Source organism: Lissotriton vulgaris, chromosome 2_1 (genome assembly GCF_964263255.1).
Source record: "Lissotriton vulgaris chromosome 2_1, aLisVul1.2, whole genome shotgun sequence".
NCBI lineage: Eukaryota > Metazoa > Chordata > Amphibia > Caudata > Salamandridae > Lissotriton > Lissotriton vulgaris.
This window is the reverse complement of record NC_141687.1, coordinates 269,492,724-269,511,337: the sequence shown is the minus strand read 5'-3', so window position 1 is coordinate 269,511,337 and position 18,614 is coordinate 269,492,724. Positions and strand designations below refer to the sequence as shown.

General features: G+C 45.9%; 1 protein-coding gene across 2 annotated transcripts in view; it reads left to right on the top strand.

Moving 5' to 3' along the window:
* Nucleotides 1-18,614, top strand: part of USP32 (ubiquitin specific peptidase 32) — a 1,504,025-nt gene that overhangs the window by 808,013 nt on the left and 677,398 nt on the right. For both annotated transcript variants that reach the window (XM_086954917.1, XM_086954918.1), the window contains exon 12: nt 10,373-10,475. In XM_086954917.1, coding sequence (XP_086811043.1) covers nt 10,373-10,475 — 103 coding nt within the window. The remainder of the gene's footprint in view (nt 1-10,372; nt 10,476-18,614) is intronic.

Here is an 18,614-nt window from a genome sequence, read left to right as displayed (position 1 = left end):
GGTATATATTGACTACGTGGCAGAAAGTTGTTTTGCTAAATCTTCCTGTCCAGCCACCTTGTTCTGTTTTCCCTGTTGTTGAGATCCGGGCTGGGCAGACGTTGGACCCAAAACCTTCACTGTTCTACAGTCAAGGCTAGATTACACAGCAGTCTCTCTTCCACTATTGCCATTTGTCCAGCAATTTTCTATAGAATACACTTCAAAAAGCGATCACTCATATCAGCACACTTATTTCAATTTAAAACTAACTAAATACCACAGTTACAACTTAGTGGGAGATAACATCGTGACCACTAACTTGAAACGACTTAACTGGACAACGGCCAACATCGACGTACTGCAGGCAAATGTGCAGAGACTAAAAATAGAAAGTGAGGTAACAACAGGTACCCAAATACAAAAATGGGAGAGCTTTACGGGAAAGTTAATAGCAACAATGCCCGCCCCAAATAAACCACATCCTCTCACTAAAAAAAATTCTCTGCCAAAGAACCTGGTAAAACTCAAAATAGAGATAAGGAGAAACGCCAGAGCACTAAAAAAGACAACTACGTCGTCCAAAGACTGGATCCAAAGACAAAACCTCAAGAAAGAATACAAAAAGAAAATGTGGGAATACAAAAGATCTCTGAAGGATGACCTCTGGGCAAAACTACTCTGCTCCGCCAAGAACACCAACTCAAACGCATTTTGGAGGATTATTAACAGCTTAAATCACCCTTCAAATCCAACATCATCCAATGTCCAAGAAGCGGACTGGGTTGCGTTATTAACAGAGAGGTTCGCAGAGATATCACTTGACCAGCATAACCCAGGAGCAATCCAACAAATTACCAATGAAGTGTCCCAAAAAAGAAAAGAAGGAAGCGTCACTCCCAGGCTTCCCCGCGACGTGGTTAGCCTATGGGAGAAGGACGCAACAAATAAGGTCAAACAAACATGGTATAGTGAAGAGGACATAAGAAGAATCATAAGGAAGTCACGTGGCAACGGAGCACCAGGGCCGAATGGGATCCCTCCAATAGTTTACAAAACTGATCCGGACTTTTGGTGCAGAGAATTAAAAATATTATTTGAAGAAATAATAGGTGAAAACCAAATACCATCCAGTTGGAAGGGCTCCATAATTTCACCCATCTTTAAAGGAGGAGACAGAACATCCCCAGCTAATTACAGACTGATTGCCCTCCTAGATGTGGAGGCAAAGTACTTTGCATCCCTCGTCCTGGAAGATCTAATAAATTGGTCCGACGTCACAAAGAGAATACCACTGAACCAAACAGGCTTCAGGAAAGGAACTGGGACACTAACTAACATTATGTCTCTCTCAGTGCTAGCCGACAAATATCTTCGGAGAAAACAGCCTCTTCATCTATGTTTTATTGACTTAAAGGCAGCATTCGATAGTGTGGACCGGAACATCTTATGGAGGAAATTGTGCAGCTGGAACATTCCGGATAAAATCCTGAGAGGGATCTTACTCCTTTACTCCAATACTTGGATGGAAGTTAAATTGGGGAGTGGAACACGGCTCTCAAGAAAAATCAACACCAGTAAAGGCCTCAAGCAGGGCTGTGTCCTAGCCCCCCATCTTTTTAACCTTTTTATGGCAGACCTAACATCAAGTCTAAATAAGATCCCATCTCATCCACCTAAACTTGGCTCCCTTCCTCTAACTCATCTATCCTATGCAGACGACGTGGTATTGTTGAATCTAACGAAGATTGGCATTCAAAGGTTACTAGTAGGGCTGGCAGAATTTATAACAAATACCAACCTGGAGATAAACACAACAAAAACAAAAACTATGCTTATCACCAGGCGGCGGACAGCCAGTACAAACATCTACCTGGAGGGAACAAAGCTAGAGGCCGTGTCCAACTTCAAGTACTTGGGCTTCTACTTCGATAATCGACAAAGCCATCAGCAGCAAATGTCGTACATCACTCGGAGATCAAATTCACTCTCATTTGCTTTTACATCTTTGGCCAAAAAGCTCACGGGGCCATCATATAAACCTTTACTGGCAACAATAAAAGCAAAAGTTCTACCAACCCTCTCATACGGCAGTGTAGGATTGCATGGGAAAGATGCGGATCTGCTTAACAAAATGCAGACAGCCATCTTCAAATCTACCTTCCAAATACAACAGGGAGCCTCACCTGCTCAGACAAGGTTAGAATTTGGAACAGTAAATGAAACAGTGGGAAGAAAGTATGCAAGTATTAAGTACTGGTATACACTGAAACAGAACACGTCAGCCTCGGAATTGCACCAAGCACTATGGGAAGAAATTAGATCTGACACTAAATCCCCATACAACCAGTATCTTGAAAACTCCATAACTGAGACTGGAACAAGAAAACTCTGGGAACTAAACCTGCCTTACCCGGCGTTCAAACAGGCTATAAACAAGTCAACAAAATTCCACTCTCTCTTACTTGATAAAGCCACGTTTACCAACAGAAAACACGCATGGATGGTAATATCAAATTACGAAACACTTGTGGCAGCCCCATACTTAACAATTACATTTCCAGCTCACAGAAAACAGAAATTAATGGGACTCCGTTTGGGGAAATTCCCATCGATTATGGACCAACCAACCTGGGTGCATAATGGACCAAAAACCTGCAGACTATGCGGGAGGAGCAACGAGGACTTTATTCATCTTGTCTGCATCTGCCCGAATCTAGCTCAAGCTCGAAGCTCTCTGTTAAAAAAGTCTATGAACGAGCGGGGTATAAGAACGTGCAGATCTGCAATTATGGCAACCTTGAACCCAGCAGACACGCGATTGAACTGCCTATTACTAAAGTTCCTTGCAGCCCACTCCCAAGCGCTAAAACACACCACGGCACCCTGTCAACAAAAGGATAACACAACTGTGGTAGCTCGGGCAGAGAGCTCTCCGGAACATAAAAGAGGAAAAAATCAAGAACTTCAGAACTAAGCTAGACAGACTGCATTTTTATTACACTTCATTCGATTTTAAATAACAAACTCGGTTTTAGACGGAGAGTGTTATAGAATATATTAACAGAGATTGTACATATATGTTAAGAAATTTTAAACACATTAGTCGATTTCTTTAAAATGTATTGTTGTGGTTTTAATTAACTGAAACAATAAAAATCTTTCATTTGTCATTTGCCTGCACTATACCTTCTCCATGTAGTCACCCAGGAAATGCTGGGTTGCATATAGTGTATGGGGGCCCCAGCCCTGCTCGGGACCATTTATTTCATTGTTGGGAAGAGTGAGATGGTGAGTAAAGGGTCTCGGCCACTCTTTATGCCAATGAGATCTGGGTCACATTGCCCAGGGACCCTCCTTTCCACCAGCCATCTGCATGTGGAAAACGTAAGCCTTGCAAAGGTGATAGTGTGTAGTTACAAGGCCTTGCAAAGGTGATAGTTTGTAGTTAAAAGGTGTGTGTAGTTACAAGGCAATTGCAAGGGTGATAGTGTGTAGTTAGTTACAAGCCCACTGCCTAGGTGATAGTGTGTAGTTAGTTACAAGCCCATTGCAAAGGTGATAGTGTGTAGTTAGTTACAAGCCCATTGCAAAGTTGATAGTGTGTAGTTAGTTAAAAGGCCATTGCAAAGGTGATAGTGTGTAGTTAGTTACAAGGCCATTGCAAAGGTGATAGTGTGTAGTTAGTTGCAAGGCCTTGCAAAGGTGATAGTATGTAGTTACAAGGCGTGTGTAGTTACAAGGCAATTGCAAAGGTGATAGTATGTAGTTAAAAGGCGTGTGTAGTTACAAGGCAATTGCAAGGGTGATAGTGTGTAGTTAGTCACAAGCCCATTGCCTAGGTGATACTGTGTAGTTACAAGGCCCTTGCAAAGGTGATAGTGTGCAGTTACAAGGCCATTGCAAAGGTGATAGTGTGTAGTTAGTTACAAGCCCATTGCCTAGGTGATAGTGTGTAGTTAATTACAAGGCCATTGCAAAGGTGATAGTGTGTAGTTAGTTACAAGGCCATTGCAACGATGATAGTGTGTAGTTAGTTACAAGGCCATTGCAAAGGTGATAGTGTGTAGTTAGTTGCAAGGCCTTGCAAAGGTGATAGTATGTAGTTACAAGGCGTGTGTAGTTACAAGGCAATTGCAAAGGTGATAGTATGTAGTTAAAAGGCGTGTGTAGTTACAAGGCAATTGCATAGGTGATAGTGTGTAGTTAATTACAAGGCCATTGCAAAGGTGATAGTGTGTAGTTACAAGGCCTTGCAAAGGTGATATCATGTAGTTAAAAGGTCTGTGTAGTTACAAGGCAATTGCAAAGGTGATAGTATGTAGTTAAAAGGCGTGTGTAGTTACAAGGCAATTGCAAGGGTGATAGTGTGTAGTTAGTTACAAGCCCATTGCAAAGGTGAGAGTGTGTTGTTAGTTACAAGGCAATTACAAAGGTGATAGTGTGTAGTTAGTTACAAGGCAATTACAAAGGTGATGGTGTGTAGTTAGTTACAAGGCCTTGCAAAGGTGATAGTATGTAGTTAAAAGGCGTGTGTAGTTACAAGGCAATTGCAAAGGTGATAGTGTGTAGTTAGTCACAAGCCCATTGCCTAGGTGATACTGTGTAGTTACAAGGCCCTTGCAAAGGTGATAGTGTGCAGTTACAAGGCCATTGCAAAGGTGATAGTGTGTAGTTAGTTACAAGCCCATTGCCTAGGTGATAGTGTGTAGTTAATTACAAGGCCATTGCAAAGGTGATAGTGTGTAGTTAGTTACAAGGCCATTGCAACGATGATAGTGTGTAGTTAGTTACAAGGCCATTGCAAAGGTGATAGTGTGTAGTTAGTTACAAGGCCATTGCAAAGGTGATAGTGTGTAGTTAGTTACAAGGCGATTGCAAAGGTGATACTGTGTAGTTACAAGGCCCCTGCAAAGGTGATAGTGTGTAGTTAGTTACAAGGCCATTGCAAAGGTGATAGTGTGTAGTTAGTTGTAAGGCCATTGCAAAGATGATAGTGTGTAGTTAGTTACAAGGCCATTGCAAAGTTGATAGTGTGTAGTAAGTTACAAGGCCATTGCAAAGGTGATAGTGTGTAGTTAGTTACAAGGCCCTTGCAAAGGTGATAGTTTGTAGTTAGTTGCAAGGTCATTGTAAAGGTTATAGTGTGTAGTTAGTTACACCGCCTTGCAAAGGTGATAGTTTGTAGTTAGTTGCAAGCCCATTGCAAAGGTGACAGTGTGTAGTTAGTTACAAGGTCATTGCAAAGTTGATAGTGTGTAGTTAGTTACAAGGCCATTGCAAAGGTGATAGTGTGTAGTTAGTTAAAAGGCCATTGCAAAGGTGATAGTGTGTAGTTAGTTACAAGGCCATTGCAAAGGTGATAGTGTGTAGTTAGTTACAAGGCCATTGCAAAGGTGATAGTGTGTAGTTAGTTACAAGCCCATTGCAAAGGTGATAGTGTGTAGTTAGTTACAAGGCCATTGCAAAGGTGATACTGTGTAGTTACAAGGCCCTTGCAAAGGTGATAGTGTGTAGTTACAAGCCCATTGCAAAGGTGATAGTGTGTAGTTAGTTACAAGCCCATTGCAAAGGTGATAGTGTGTAGTTAGTTACAAGGCCGTTGCAAAGGTGATACTGTGTAGTTACAAGGCCTTTGCAAAGGTGATAGTGTGTAGTTACAAGCCCATTGCAAAGGTGATAGCGTATAGTTAGTTACAAGGCCATTGCAAAGGTGATAGTTCATAGTTACAAGGCCATTGCAAAGGTGATAGTGTGTAGTTAGTTACAAGCCCATTACAAATGTGATAGTGTGTAGTTAGTTACAAGCCCATTGCAAAGGTGATAGTGTGTAGTAAGTTACAAGGCCATTGCAAAGGTGATACTGTGTAGTTACAAGGCCCTTGCAAAGGTGATAGTGTGTAGTTACAAGCCCATTGCAAAGGTGATAGCGTATAGTTAGTTACAAGGCCATTGCAAAGGTGATAGTTCGTAGTTACAAGGCCATTGCAAAGGTGATAGTGTGTAGTTAGTTACAAGCCCATTACAAATGTGATAGTGTGTAGTTAGTTACAAGCCCATTGCAAAGGTGATAGTGTGTAGTAAGTTACAAGGCCATTGCAAAGGTGATACTGTGTAGTTACAAGGCAATTGCATAGGTGATAGTGTGTAGTTAATTACAAGGCCATTGCAAAGGTGATAGTGTGTAGTTACAAGGCCTTGCAAAGGTGATATCATGTAGTTAAAAGGTCTGTGTAGTTACAAGGCAATTGCAAAGGTGATAGTATGTAGTTAAAAGGCGTGTGTAGTTACAAGGCAATTGCAAGGGTGATAGTGTGTAGTTAGTTACAAGCCCATTGCAAAGGTGAGAGTGTGTTGTTAGTTACAAGGCAATTACAAAGGTGATAGTGTGTAGTTAGTTACAAGGCAATTACAAAGGTGATAGTGTGTAGTTAGTTACAAGGCCTTGCAAAGGTGATAGTATGTAGTTAAAAGGCGTGTGTAGTTACAAGGCAATTGCAAAGGTGATAGTGTGTAGTTAGTCACAAGCCCATTGCCTAGGTGATACTGTGTAGTTACAAGGCCATTGCAAAGGTGATACTGTGTAGTTACAAGGCCTTTGCAAAGGTGATAGTGTGTAGTTACAAGCCCATTGCAAAGGTGATAGCATATAGTTAGTTAAAAGGCCCTTGCAAAGGTGATAGTGTGTAGTTACAAGGCCATTGCAAAGGTGATAGTTCGTAGTTACAAGGCCATTGCAAAGGTGATAGTGTGTAGTTAGTTACAAGCCCATTACAAATGTGATAGTGTGTAGTTAGTTACAAGCCCATTGCAAAGGTGATAGTGTGTAGTAAGTTACAAGGCCATTGCAAAGGTGATACTGTGTAGTTACAAGGCCCTTGCAAAGGTGATAGTGTGTAGTTACAAGCCCATTGCAAAGGTGATAGCGTATAGTTAGTTACAAGGCCATTGCAAAGGTGATAGTGCGTAGTTACAAGGCCATTGCAAAGGTGATAGTGTGTAGTTAGTTACAAGGCCATTGCAAAGGTGATAGCGTATAGTTAGTTATAAGGCCATTGCAAAGGTGATAGTGCGTAGTTACAAGGCCATTGCAAAGGTGATACTGTGTAGGTACAAGGCCCTTGCAAAGGTGATAGTGTGTAGTTACAAGCCTATTGCAAAGGTGATAGCGTATAGTTAGTTACAAGGCCATTGCAAAGATGATAGTGTGTAGTTAGTTACAAGGCCATTGCAAAGGTGATACTGTGTAGTTACAAGGCCCTTGCAAAGGTGATAGTGTGTAGTTACAAGGCCCTTGCAAAGGTGATAGTGTGTAGTTACAAGCCCATTGCAAAGGTGATAGCGTATAGTTAGTTACAAGGCCATTGCAAAGGTGATAGTCTGTAGTAACAAGGCCATTGCAAAGTTGATAGTGTGTAGTTACAAGCCCATTGCAAAGGTGATAGCGTATAGTTAGTTACAAGGCCATTGCAAAGGTGATAGTGCGTAGTTACAAGGCCATTGCAAAGGTGATAGTGTGTAGTTACAAGCCCATTGAAAAGGTGATAGTGTGTAGTTAGTTACAAGGCCATTGCAAAGGTGATAGTGTGTAGTTACAAGCCCATTGCAAAGGTGATAGCGTATAGTTAGTTACAAGGCCATTGCAAAGGTGATAGTGCCTAGTTACAAGCCCATTGCAAAGGTGATAGCGTGTAGTTAGTTACAAGGCGCCATTGCAAAGGTGATAGCGTATAGTTAGTTACAAGGCCATTGCAAAGGTGATAGTGTGTAGTTACAAGCCCATTGCAAAGGTGATAGCGTATAGTTAGTTACAAGGCCATTGCAAAGGTGATAGTGCCTAGTTACAAGCCCATTGCAAATGTGATAGCGTGTAGTTAGTTACAAGGCGCCATTGCAAAGGTGATAGCGTATAGTTAGTTACAAGGCCATTGCAAAGGTGATAGTGTGTAGTTACAAGCCCATTGCAAAGGTGATAGCGTATAGTTAGTTACAAGGCCATTGAAAAGGTGATAGTGTGTAGTTAGTTACAAGGCCCTTGCAAAGGTGATAGTGTGTAGTTACAAGCCCATTGCAAAGGTGATAGCGTATAGTTAGTTGCAAGGCCATTGCAAAGGTGATAGTCTGTAGTAACAAGGCCATTGCAAAGGTGATAGTGTGTAGTTAGTTACAAGCCCATTGCAAAGGTGATAGTGTGTAGTTAGTTACAAGGCCATTGCAAAGGTGATAGTGTGTAGTTAGTTACAAGGCCATTGCAAAGGTCATATGTAGCGGGTTGGGCATTTTTCCTGCTGTCCACTGCATCCTTTGTCGCTAGTGCACAGGAGTAGAGCCATCACAGCAGAAACCATCACGTGAAAGCGTCCCTTGCTAGGAGAAGGAAAGGAAAACTTCCGCCAGCGCAGACCTAGGCAGCAGCGTCGTGGCATCGCGATGAAAGAGCAGGATTCACCCGAGGGCAGTGCTTTCAATGGGCCGGTACTGAGTACTGGCACTTCTCAGATTCATCACTCTGAGTACCGGTCCTCGTGAAAAGTAAGTCTCATTGCCTGTGCTGGTGAGCCGGAGTGGAACTTGTCTGGCAGCCAAGGCGCCGCTTCTCCAGCCCCATCTGAGCCCCTGCTGAGCTATTCAGCAGGGCTTATTTGAATCATGTCGGGGTGCTCACAGTCACGCTGTGCTTGACGGAGCAGGGTCCTTTCAGGCCCTGTGCTGTCATCACAGTCACAATATCCTGCGCATTTGTGCAAACAAGTGTCAGATGACAGAGGTTTCCGAGGGAGCGGTAAAAAAGAGCATGATACAACGAGTCACAACTTTCATGGAGAACCTGATGAGACAATGAACATTGTATTGATAGTCTAAATGTTATGGATGGATGAGTGAACAAGGTTGGATGTATGGATGGATGGATGGCTGGATGAATGAATGGATGGATGGATGAGTGAGTGAAAGCATGGATGGCTGGGTGAAAGAGGGGATTATTGGATAAAAGGGCGGATGATGGGTGGAAAAAGTTGATGGATAGAAAGTGAAAGGATTAATAAATAAGCGAAAGGGTGGATAAGAGATGGATGAGGGAAAGGATAGCTTTGGAGATGGATGGCTAGGTTTGAATATTAAGGGTGGACAGACGGAATGGTAAAAACTGAATGATGGATGAAAGACAGAGTAATCTATGGAATACGGAGTTTAACAGATAAGTAAACATATTAATAAATAAAACAAATTTCGTTGCATGCACTGCATCCCCAAAGGCAATGCAGTGCGCACAACGAAATTTGTTTTATTTATTAATATGTTTACTTACCTGTAAAGCTCCATAATCCATAGATTACTACCGCCCACCCTGCCCCTCCCCCTCCCCACTTTACCGCCCGGCAGGTACTCCCGCTACCGACCGCGGCTGGTCATGAAGTATCATTATGTCTTGCCTTAAGCGCCGCCCCTCGCAACACCTCTAGCTCATTTTAATGAGTACCTGCACTTATTTTTCCCCATTTAAAGCATTGCCCGAGGGATTATGGGTAATATATGCACAGGGCATATGCAGCTTCTGCTGCCCTGCCATGCCCTCGCATGCAGCGTTTAAGGAGCTGTGATTGTCAGAATAGTGTTTCTCTGCGGACCTATGGGTGCCGTCATGGCTCAGAGTTAGGCGCTCTCTGATGACAAGCTGGACTCTTGGCAAGGCCTTGCTTCCTTCTGAGGGTGACATATTAAATTGGGAATTGGTATTTACATCGTTTCGAAACGGTGAAACCGTGGCCTATTATCTTTTGGAGTGGAAAGACACTTGTGAAGTATGTGCAGGTTCATTAAATAACGAAACGTTGAGAACTCTCCTTGCTGTTCGATGTATTTATTTATTTATGGCTGACGCATAACCTTCTCTGTCCTGTTATCTGTTTATCTTCCATACATGCTTTTGAATGCAGTAAAGTCGAATGTAGTGTATGGCTTTGTTTAAAGACAATAATGTGTTTCTTTTTTATGAGCCTCGAAATGTAATTGACATTTATGGGCTTTTTATTGTTGAATTTAACTAATATTTAATTTTTGATTTAATCCACTAATGGCCCTTTTAAATTCTTTTGGAGAGACTGACCCACAAAAAACGAATCTCATTTTACAAACGAGGGGTCGGAAGAACTATCTGAGAATCCTGTTAAGAATCGTTGTGGTTAAAATTGTAAATTCATTTGGTTTGTAGTTTCATCAGTAATTTACTTGGATTTTGATGAAGAAAGATTGTTTTAATTTTTGCCCAATAGAAGAGATTTGTCTTTGAGATTCATAGAAACATTATTGCTCTTGAACATATAAATGACAAAGATTAACAACAATTGAATTTTCTTGAAGTGCAACAATGTCATTTCCTGTGTTTTCTTTGTAGGGGTTGGTTAGAAAGGGAAAGCAGATACGGCCTGCAGCCGGGCCACAACTGGTTTCTCATTTCAATGCAGTGGTGGCATCAGTGGAAGGAATATGTCAAATATGTAAGTACTTTGCAAATATTTTAACGTTCAAAGTAGTCAAGAGGTATGGATACAGACGTAATGAGTTTCTAACAGTACTTGGTCTCAATTAGTGTTACCTTTTCCAAATCTGGTTAGTTAATAGTCCACTTTTTAGGTCTCGCCTGAGCCAATGCGCTTACGCATTGCTCCGGTGAGATTATAGTAAGCGGAAAAGAAAAGTCTTCCAAAACGGCTGCAGATCGCATACAGTTCATGTGATCTATGCGTGTGCACACCATCGCCAGCCACATAACACACCACCATTTGTCTGTGCCTCGGTATCAGACTTCAAAGGCTGCCGCTCCCCCGCCCCCCCCGCGTGCACATCGCGCACCTCCATTTGTCTGTGCCTCTGCATCAGACTTCAAAGGAATGGGCTCCCGCGCCACAGCAATGCTGAGAGCTTGTTTCTGGACGAAAGTGAAAGCCTACCGTGCTTGTTGACAGTAGCCTTGCGCCTCAAATGCTGTTGCTGTGTTACCATCTCTCTAGGGACACTCAGCTTCAAAACACTCGACTTGCTAGCTGCAATGCTACATCCGCTATGCTTTGCCTCTAGACGCGTCGATCTCTCGCAGACTGTGCTGACTCTGCCCCTCCTGATTCTGAAACTGACCAACGCAGTCACCACACAATCTATTCTCTCTGTCTTATGATGTCTGCCCTGCCACCATTTACTTCGGACCCTCACACCTCCTCACCCTCACACACCCTCACCCTCACCACCCTCAACCCCGTCACCCTCACCCTCACACCCCCTCACACTCACCTACCCTCACACCCTAACCCACCCTCACTCACCCTCACAACTTCACACCCTCACAACTTCACACCCTCACAGCCCTCAACCTCACAACCCTCTCACCCTCACACACCACATCACTCAGGAACACCACCACATCACTCTGGAACACCACCACACCACTCAGGGACACCACCACATCACTCAGGGACACCACCACATCACTCAGGGACACCACCACATCACTCAGGGACACCACCACATCAATCAGGAACACCACCACATCAATCAGGAACACCACCACATCAATCAGGAACACCACCACATCAATCAGGAACACCACCACATCAATCGGGAACACCACCACATCAATTGGGAACACCACCACATCACTCGGGGACACCACCACATCACTAGGGGGCACCATCAAGGGACACCACCACATCACTCAGGGACACCACCACATCACTCAGGAACACCACCACATCACTCAGGGACACCTCCACATCACTCAGGGACACCTCCACATCACTCAGGGACACCACCACATCACTCAGGGACACCACCACATCACTCAGGAATACCACCACATCACTTAGGAATACCACCACATCACTCAGGGACACCACCACACCACATCACCCAGTGACACCACCACATCACCCAGGGACACCACCACATCACTCAGGGACACCACTACATTACTCAGGGACACCACCACATCACTCAGGGACACCACCACATCACTCGGGGACACCACCACATCACTCGGGGACACCACCACATCACTCACTCGGGGACACCACCACATCACTCGGGGACACCACCACATCACTCGGCGGCACCAACGCATCACTCGGGGACACCAACGCATCACTCGGGGACACCAACGCATCACTCGGGGACACCAACGCATCACTCGGGGACACCAACGCATCACTCGGGGACACCAACGCATCACTCGGGGACACCAACACATCACTCGGGGACACCAACGCATCACTCGGGGACACGACTGCATCATTCTGGGACACCACCACATCATTCTGGGACACCACCACATCACTCGGGGACACCACCACATCATTCTGGGACACCACCACATCATTCTGGGACACCACCACATCACTCAGGGTCACCACCACATCACTCTGGGTCACCACCACATCACTCGGGGACACCACCACATCACTCGGGGACACCACCACATCACTCGGGGACACCACCACATCACTCTGGGACACCACCACATCATTCTGGGACACCACCACATCATTCTGGGACACCAGCACATCACTCGGGGCACCACTACATCACTCAGGGGCACCATAACATCACTCGGGGACACCACCATATCACTCGGGGACACCACCACATCCCTCGGGGACACCACCACATCCCTCGGGGACACCACCACATCCCTCGGGGACACTACCACATCCCTCGGGGACACCACCACATCACTCGGGGACACCACCACATCACTCGGGGGCACCACCACATCACTCGGGGGCACCACACATCACTCGGGGACACCACCACATCACTCTGGGACACCACCACATCACTCTAATACACCACCACAACCACATCATCACTCAGCATCACAACAGCACTGTCCTTGCTTGCTACCAACAAGCATTGCCATAGCCAATAGGACTTACATTAGGAAAGTGTAAGCTATTGGCTTTGTGCATAACAATTCTATTAATTAATATATTTTCAAAGTCAACACCACCACATCACTCGGGGACACCACCACATCACTCGGGGACACCACCACATCACTCGGGGACACCACCACATCACTCGGGGACACCACCACATCACTCGGCGGCACCAACGCATCACTCGGGGACACCAACGCATCACTCGGGGACACCAACGCATCACTCGGGGACACCAACGCATCACTCGGGGACACCAACGCATCACTCGGGGACACCAACGCATCACTCGGGGACACCAACGCATCACTCGGGGACACCAACACATCACTCGGGGACACCAACGCATCACTCGGGGACACGACTGCATCATTCTGGGACACCACCACATCATTCTGGGACACCACCACATCACTCGGGGACACCACCACATCATTCTGGGACACCACCACATCATTCTGGGACACCACCACATCACTCAGGGTCACCACCACATCACTCTGGGTCACCACCACATCACTCGGGGACACCACCACATCACTCGGGGACACCACCACATCACTCGGGGACACCACCACATCATTCTGGGACACCACCACATCATTCTGGGACACCACCACATCATTCTGGGACACCAGCACATCACTCGGGGCACCACTACATCACTCAGGGGCACCATAACATCACTCGGGGACACCACCATATCACTCGGGGACACCACCACATCCCTCGGGGACACCACCACATCCCTCGGGGACACCACCACATCCCTCGGGGACACTACCACATCCCTCGGGGACACCACCACATCACTCGGGGACACCACCACATCACTCGGGGGCACCACCACATCACTCGGGGGCACCACCACATCACTCGGGGGCACCACCACATCACTCGGGGGCACCAACACATCACTCGGGGACACCACCACATCACTCTGGGACACCACCACATCACTCTAATACACCACCACAACCACATCATCACTCAGCATCACAACAGCACTGTCCTTGCTTGCTACCAACAAGCATTGCCATAGCCAATAGGACTTACATTAGGAAAGTGTAAGCTATTGGCTTTGTGCATAACAATTCTATTAATTAATATATTTTCAAAGTCAACACATATTAAAAACATGTGTCATTTATAATACCAATAGCTCACACTTTCCTAATGCGAGACCTATTGCATTGCAAATACTTGGTTCATTTGCTGCAGCTTTGGCAGCTCTGCCCATACGTCTCAATGCAACATAATTAAATAATCGCTATTTTCAAAACCAACACATAAATAAAAAATGTGTCATTTACAATACCAATAGCTCATACTTTCCTAATGCGAGACCTATTGCATTGAAAATGCTTGCTTGAATTTTGAAACTATTTCATGCTAACGGTCTTTTTCACTTTTTACTTTCGGCTGTGCACAAATATTGACGATTGCATCCATGTTCAGGAAATGAGTAACCTGGATACCCCTTCTTAAATGTGGGGAATAGTACAGCTTCTGAGCTGTGCCTCTGTTTATTAAAAGGATCTTGAGCCATCCCCCACTAGTTAGAGGCATGCTTTATTTAGTGCGCTGCTGAGTGGTAGCGATAACCACTCCAAGTCGGGTATGTGCTTCAGGTTAGACACAGGCAGTGGGAGAACCGTCTGGTGTTGTACCCAATCCTCATGAGGTGGTATCATCTGCTCAGAAACTTTCTCTCATCCCTCAGAGTGCCAGTGATTTTCACAAGCCCCACTCTACCTTGTTATCCTATCTTAACCACAAGTTCAAATTGTGTTATGGGTATGCAGCCTTTACAGCGCAGTTGTTACTACGCAGGTTTGTACCACACACGTTGCTACAACTGTGGTAACACCAAAAGTGTTTCTTTTTTTGTAGATTTATGAAACGGCACTTTAACATGCATTGAACAGCAGCACAGCACCAGCTCCGTATCAGTGCACCACCACCAGGGCAGCCCCACCTCTGCACCAGGGAGGCACCAGGGCAGCCCCACCTCAGCACCAGGGCAGCCTCACCTCAGAACCAGCGGAGACCCACCTCAGAACCAGCCCCACCACAGAACCAGTGCAGCCCCACCTCAGAACCAGCGCAACCCACCCCACTGCAGAACCAGTGCAACCCACCCCACTGCAGAACCAGCGCAACCCACCCCACTGCAGAACCAGCGCAACCCACCCCACTGCAGAACCACCGCAGCCCCACCTCAAAACCAGCATAGCCCCATCTCAGAACCAGCGCTGCCCCACCTCAGAACCAGCACCACCCCACCTCCGAACCAGCGCTGCCCCAGCTCGGAACCAGCGCAGCCCCACCTCGGAACCAGCGCAGCCCCACCTCGGAACCAGCGCAGCCCCACCTCGGAACCAGCGCAGCCCCTCCTCGGAACCAGCGCAGCCCCTCCTCGGAACCAGCGCAGCCCCACCTCGGAACCAGCGCAGCCCCACCTCGGAACCAGCGCAGCCCCACCTCGGAACCAGCGCAGCGCAGCCCAACCTCGGAACCAGCGCAGCCCCACCTCGGAACCAGCGCAGCCCCACCTCGGAACCAGCGCAGCCCCACCTCGGAACCAGCGCAGCCCCACCTCGGAACCAGCGCAGCCCCACCTCGGAACCAGCGCAGCCCCACCTCGGAACCAGCGCAGCCCCACCTCGGAAGCAGCGCAGCCCCACCTCGGAAGCAGCGCAGCCCCACCTCGGAAGCAGCGCAGCCCCACCTCAGAACCAGCGCAGCCCCACCTCAGAACCAGCGCAGCCCCACCTCAGAACCAGCGCAGCCCGCACCTCAGAGCCTGCGTAGCCCCACTTCAGTAGCAGTTTAGCACCAACTCAGCACCACTTAAACGTGCAGCACTAACTCAGCATGATTCAGCACCATCTGTGCACCAGCTCAGCAGCACCAGCACCTCAGCAGCACCTCAGCATGACTCAGCACCACTTCAGTATAACTCAGCATCACCTATGCATCAGTACACCACCACCTCTGCATCACACATCATCACCTCAGTCTGCCCTTGGAATCTGGCATCTGATCTGATTCTCCCCTGGTGTCTGTCCTCTGCTCGTGTTGCAGTACAGGTACTATTTCCTAACTTACATTCTCCCGTTGTCGTCTTGGTTTATATATAAGGTAACAAAAATGCTTATATCACTTTTTTATTATAACTTTTTAACATGCTACACAGCAGCCACAATGCTCTACTACATAGCTTAAAGAAATTGGCAAAGCCAATATCTCTGGATAAACACTTACAAGGTCCCAAAGGTGATACCTATTTACTATGCTAATGCTTGTTATCGATATTCAAGCACCAGCCTGACCTACAGTAGGACGTTCGCCGTGCCTCCTCTGGAACTGACAGTAATAGTCACTGTTTCTGGGCTCTAGCAGTCATCTGGTAGAGATGAAGATTGGGGTGGCCACTCACTGGTGACGCAGAAGTATACATCAACTTTCTGGAGCTTTGCTCCATGTGGTTGGATTAACCTATCAAAAGGAAACCAGTTCAGGCCTTCATGGATCACGCACTCACGCATTATGTGGTACTGCAAGAAGCAGGGCAGTTTGGGGGCCCCATTAGGCAGAGGGTCAAGACTGCTTTGCATATAGCTGGGTCTGAACTGGGGTGGCAAAGTTATCTAAAGAACGATGTTGGAATCAACCCAGATCTGTGAATGGGGGCGAGTGTCTGAAAAGTTTCAGCGCTTCGTCCATCATTTTCTTGTGTTTGCTTTGGTCACAGGTCCTGTACTAGGAAGCACTGAATTTGGTCGGCTAGTTGAATACTTTGGCATCCAAGCTCTGCAGATGTCATCTGACAAACCATGAATGGCCTCTTCATCTGGAGGTCGTTTAAGTTTTGAGGCGCATTCTCTGGATCTTTTTGCCACATCCAAGAAACCACAAAGTCATGATTACTGCATACTAGAGTTTCCACCTCAAGATTGTGGACACAATCAAGTTGATCCTCTTCAGGCTAAGCTGACTGATGTTTTGATATTTGTTGTATCACTGGAATAGTAAGGCTTTGTAGTGGACACCATTAAGGGTTATTTGTTGGCTCATTTGGCCTTTCTAAGTTTCCCTGACCAACCTTCGTTATTCGAATGGTGATGCATTTCTAAAAGGGGCTCACTGACTAGCCTTGGTAATTCCAGGCATCAGTGGTGATGCATCTTTATCATTACAGCCTCATGCCTTCTTTCTAGATTTCAGGTGGTGGACTGTGGTCATGTCATCCTTGATTTTCTTGCCCTTTGTGTCTAGAATTTGATTTGCACTGACTGAAAATCTTTGACTGGGAAGAGGATTTTAACAGGAGCAGTGTTAAAGTCTGGACCACGCCGGTTTTCCCTGCAACTTTTATTAAGCCCCTATGTGACTTTAATTTGTTTTTCACCTTTTTGAGCTCCCTGAGGCCTGCAGTAGAAATTGCTATGAAAAAATACGATCCATTGAGGCACTCCAAGGAAATCAAAATGTGGGGAATCTGAGGTTAGCTAGAGTATACACCAGAAAGAAGAAGAAAATTTGTTCTTCTGGACGTGGGATACAATGTCCGTGAGTGAATCAAGGCAAAGCCACAAGTAGGTGATTATCCTCAGAAATCAATATTCTCTTTCAAAATATAACTTTAGTTCATCTAATCCCTTTTGTCGGCTTGTGAGTAAACTTGATGGGACTAGTAATGCCGACTCACCATTTCAGTTTGTTTTGACATCCAGTAACGTTTGCCAGTGGCATACTATTCATGCAGGTGGATCTAACTCAAATTAATATATTGTAGCTCACTGCACTTTTCCGTGCCTCACCAAACCTTATGTATTTACATCAGGACAATCCTGAACTAGGTGTGCCCAATTCAAAACACCACAGTGTGTTACTATTAAGATATGCATCTTGACTCTTCTGCTGATGTGCAAGGCTCAGATTAATATGCAGGCAGTGTACAAGTGAAATCAGAGACTTAATGCACTTTGCAGATTTCTAGCTTTGGGCTTGTCAAAAGGCAATTTCAATTGGATCTGCAGCAAACCAAAAGCATCTTTTTATTTCAACACGTCTTTTCATGTCTGAAGGATACCACCCTGCCTTCCTCGGACCTTTGTAAGTCCGAGCAGGTGAAAAGGTTACTTTAGCCAGGGACTATTTAATAATGGATTCATTGAAGGGTGACATGTACTTCTCTGCACATATGTTGGTTTTTAGGTCGAATAATTTTAATTACTCGAAACCTATTACATCTGAACCAAAGTCTCTTGAACCAGCTGGATTTCCTACAATGCATGTTAACTTTTCAACCGTGACGCTTCTCCAGCGTGCGCTTTGCCTAGCACACCACATCAAAGGCTTAATGCATGTTAACTTTTCAAGCGTGACGCTTCTCCAGCGCGCGCTTGGCATCGCACACCACATCAAAGGCTTCTGCTCCCCCTCACTCACACCCCATCCCCATATGCTCCTTCCCTCCCTCCCACTCGCTGGCTCCCCCGCCTCCCACCAGGCTCTAACCATGTTTCAAACAATGGTCTTTTAATGTATGCTTAGCGGCACCTTATTCATTTTATTTACTTCAAGCACTTTGTGCGTTTAGTTTCCCCACCCCACCCTGTTTGTTCATGTCGATCTGAGAATGTTGCCAGCAAACTCATTTGCAGCTTTCCTATGGCTGCTTTTAAAATTCCCGTATTTTTC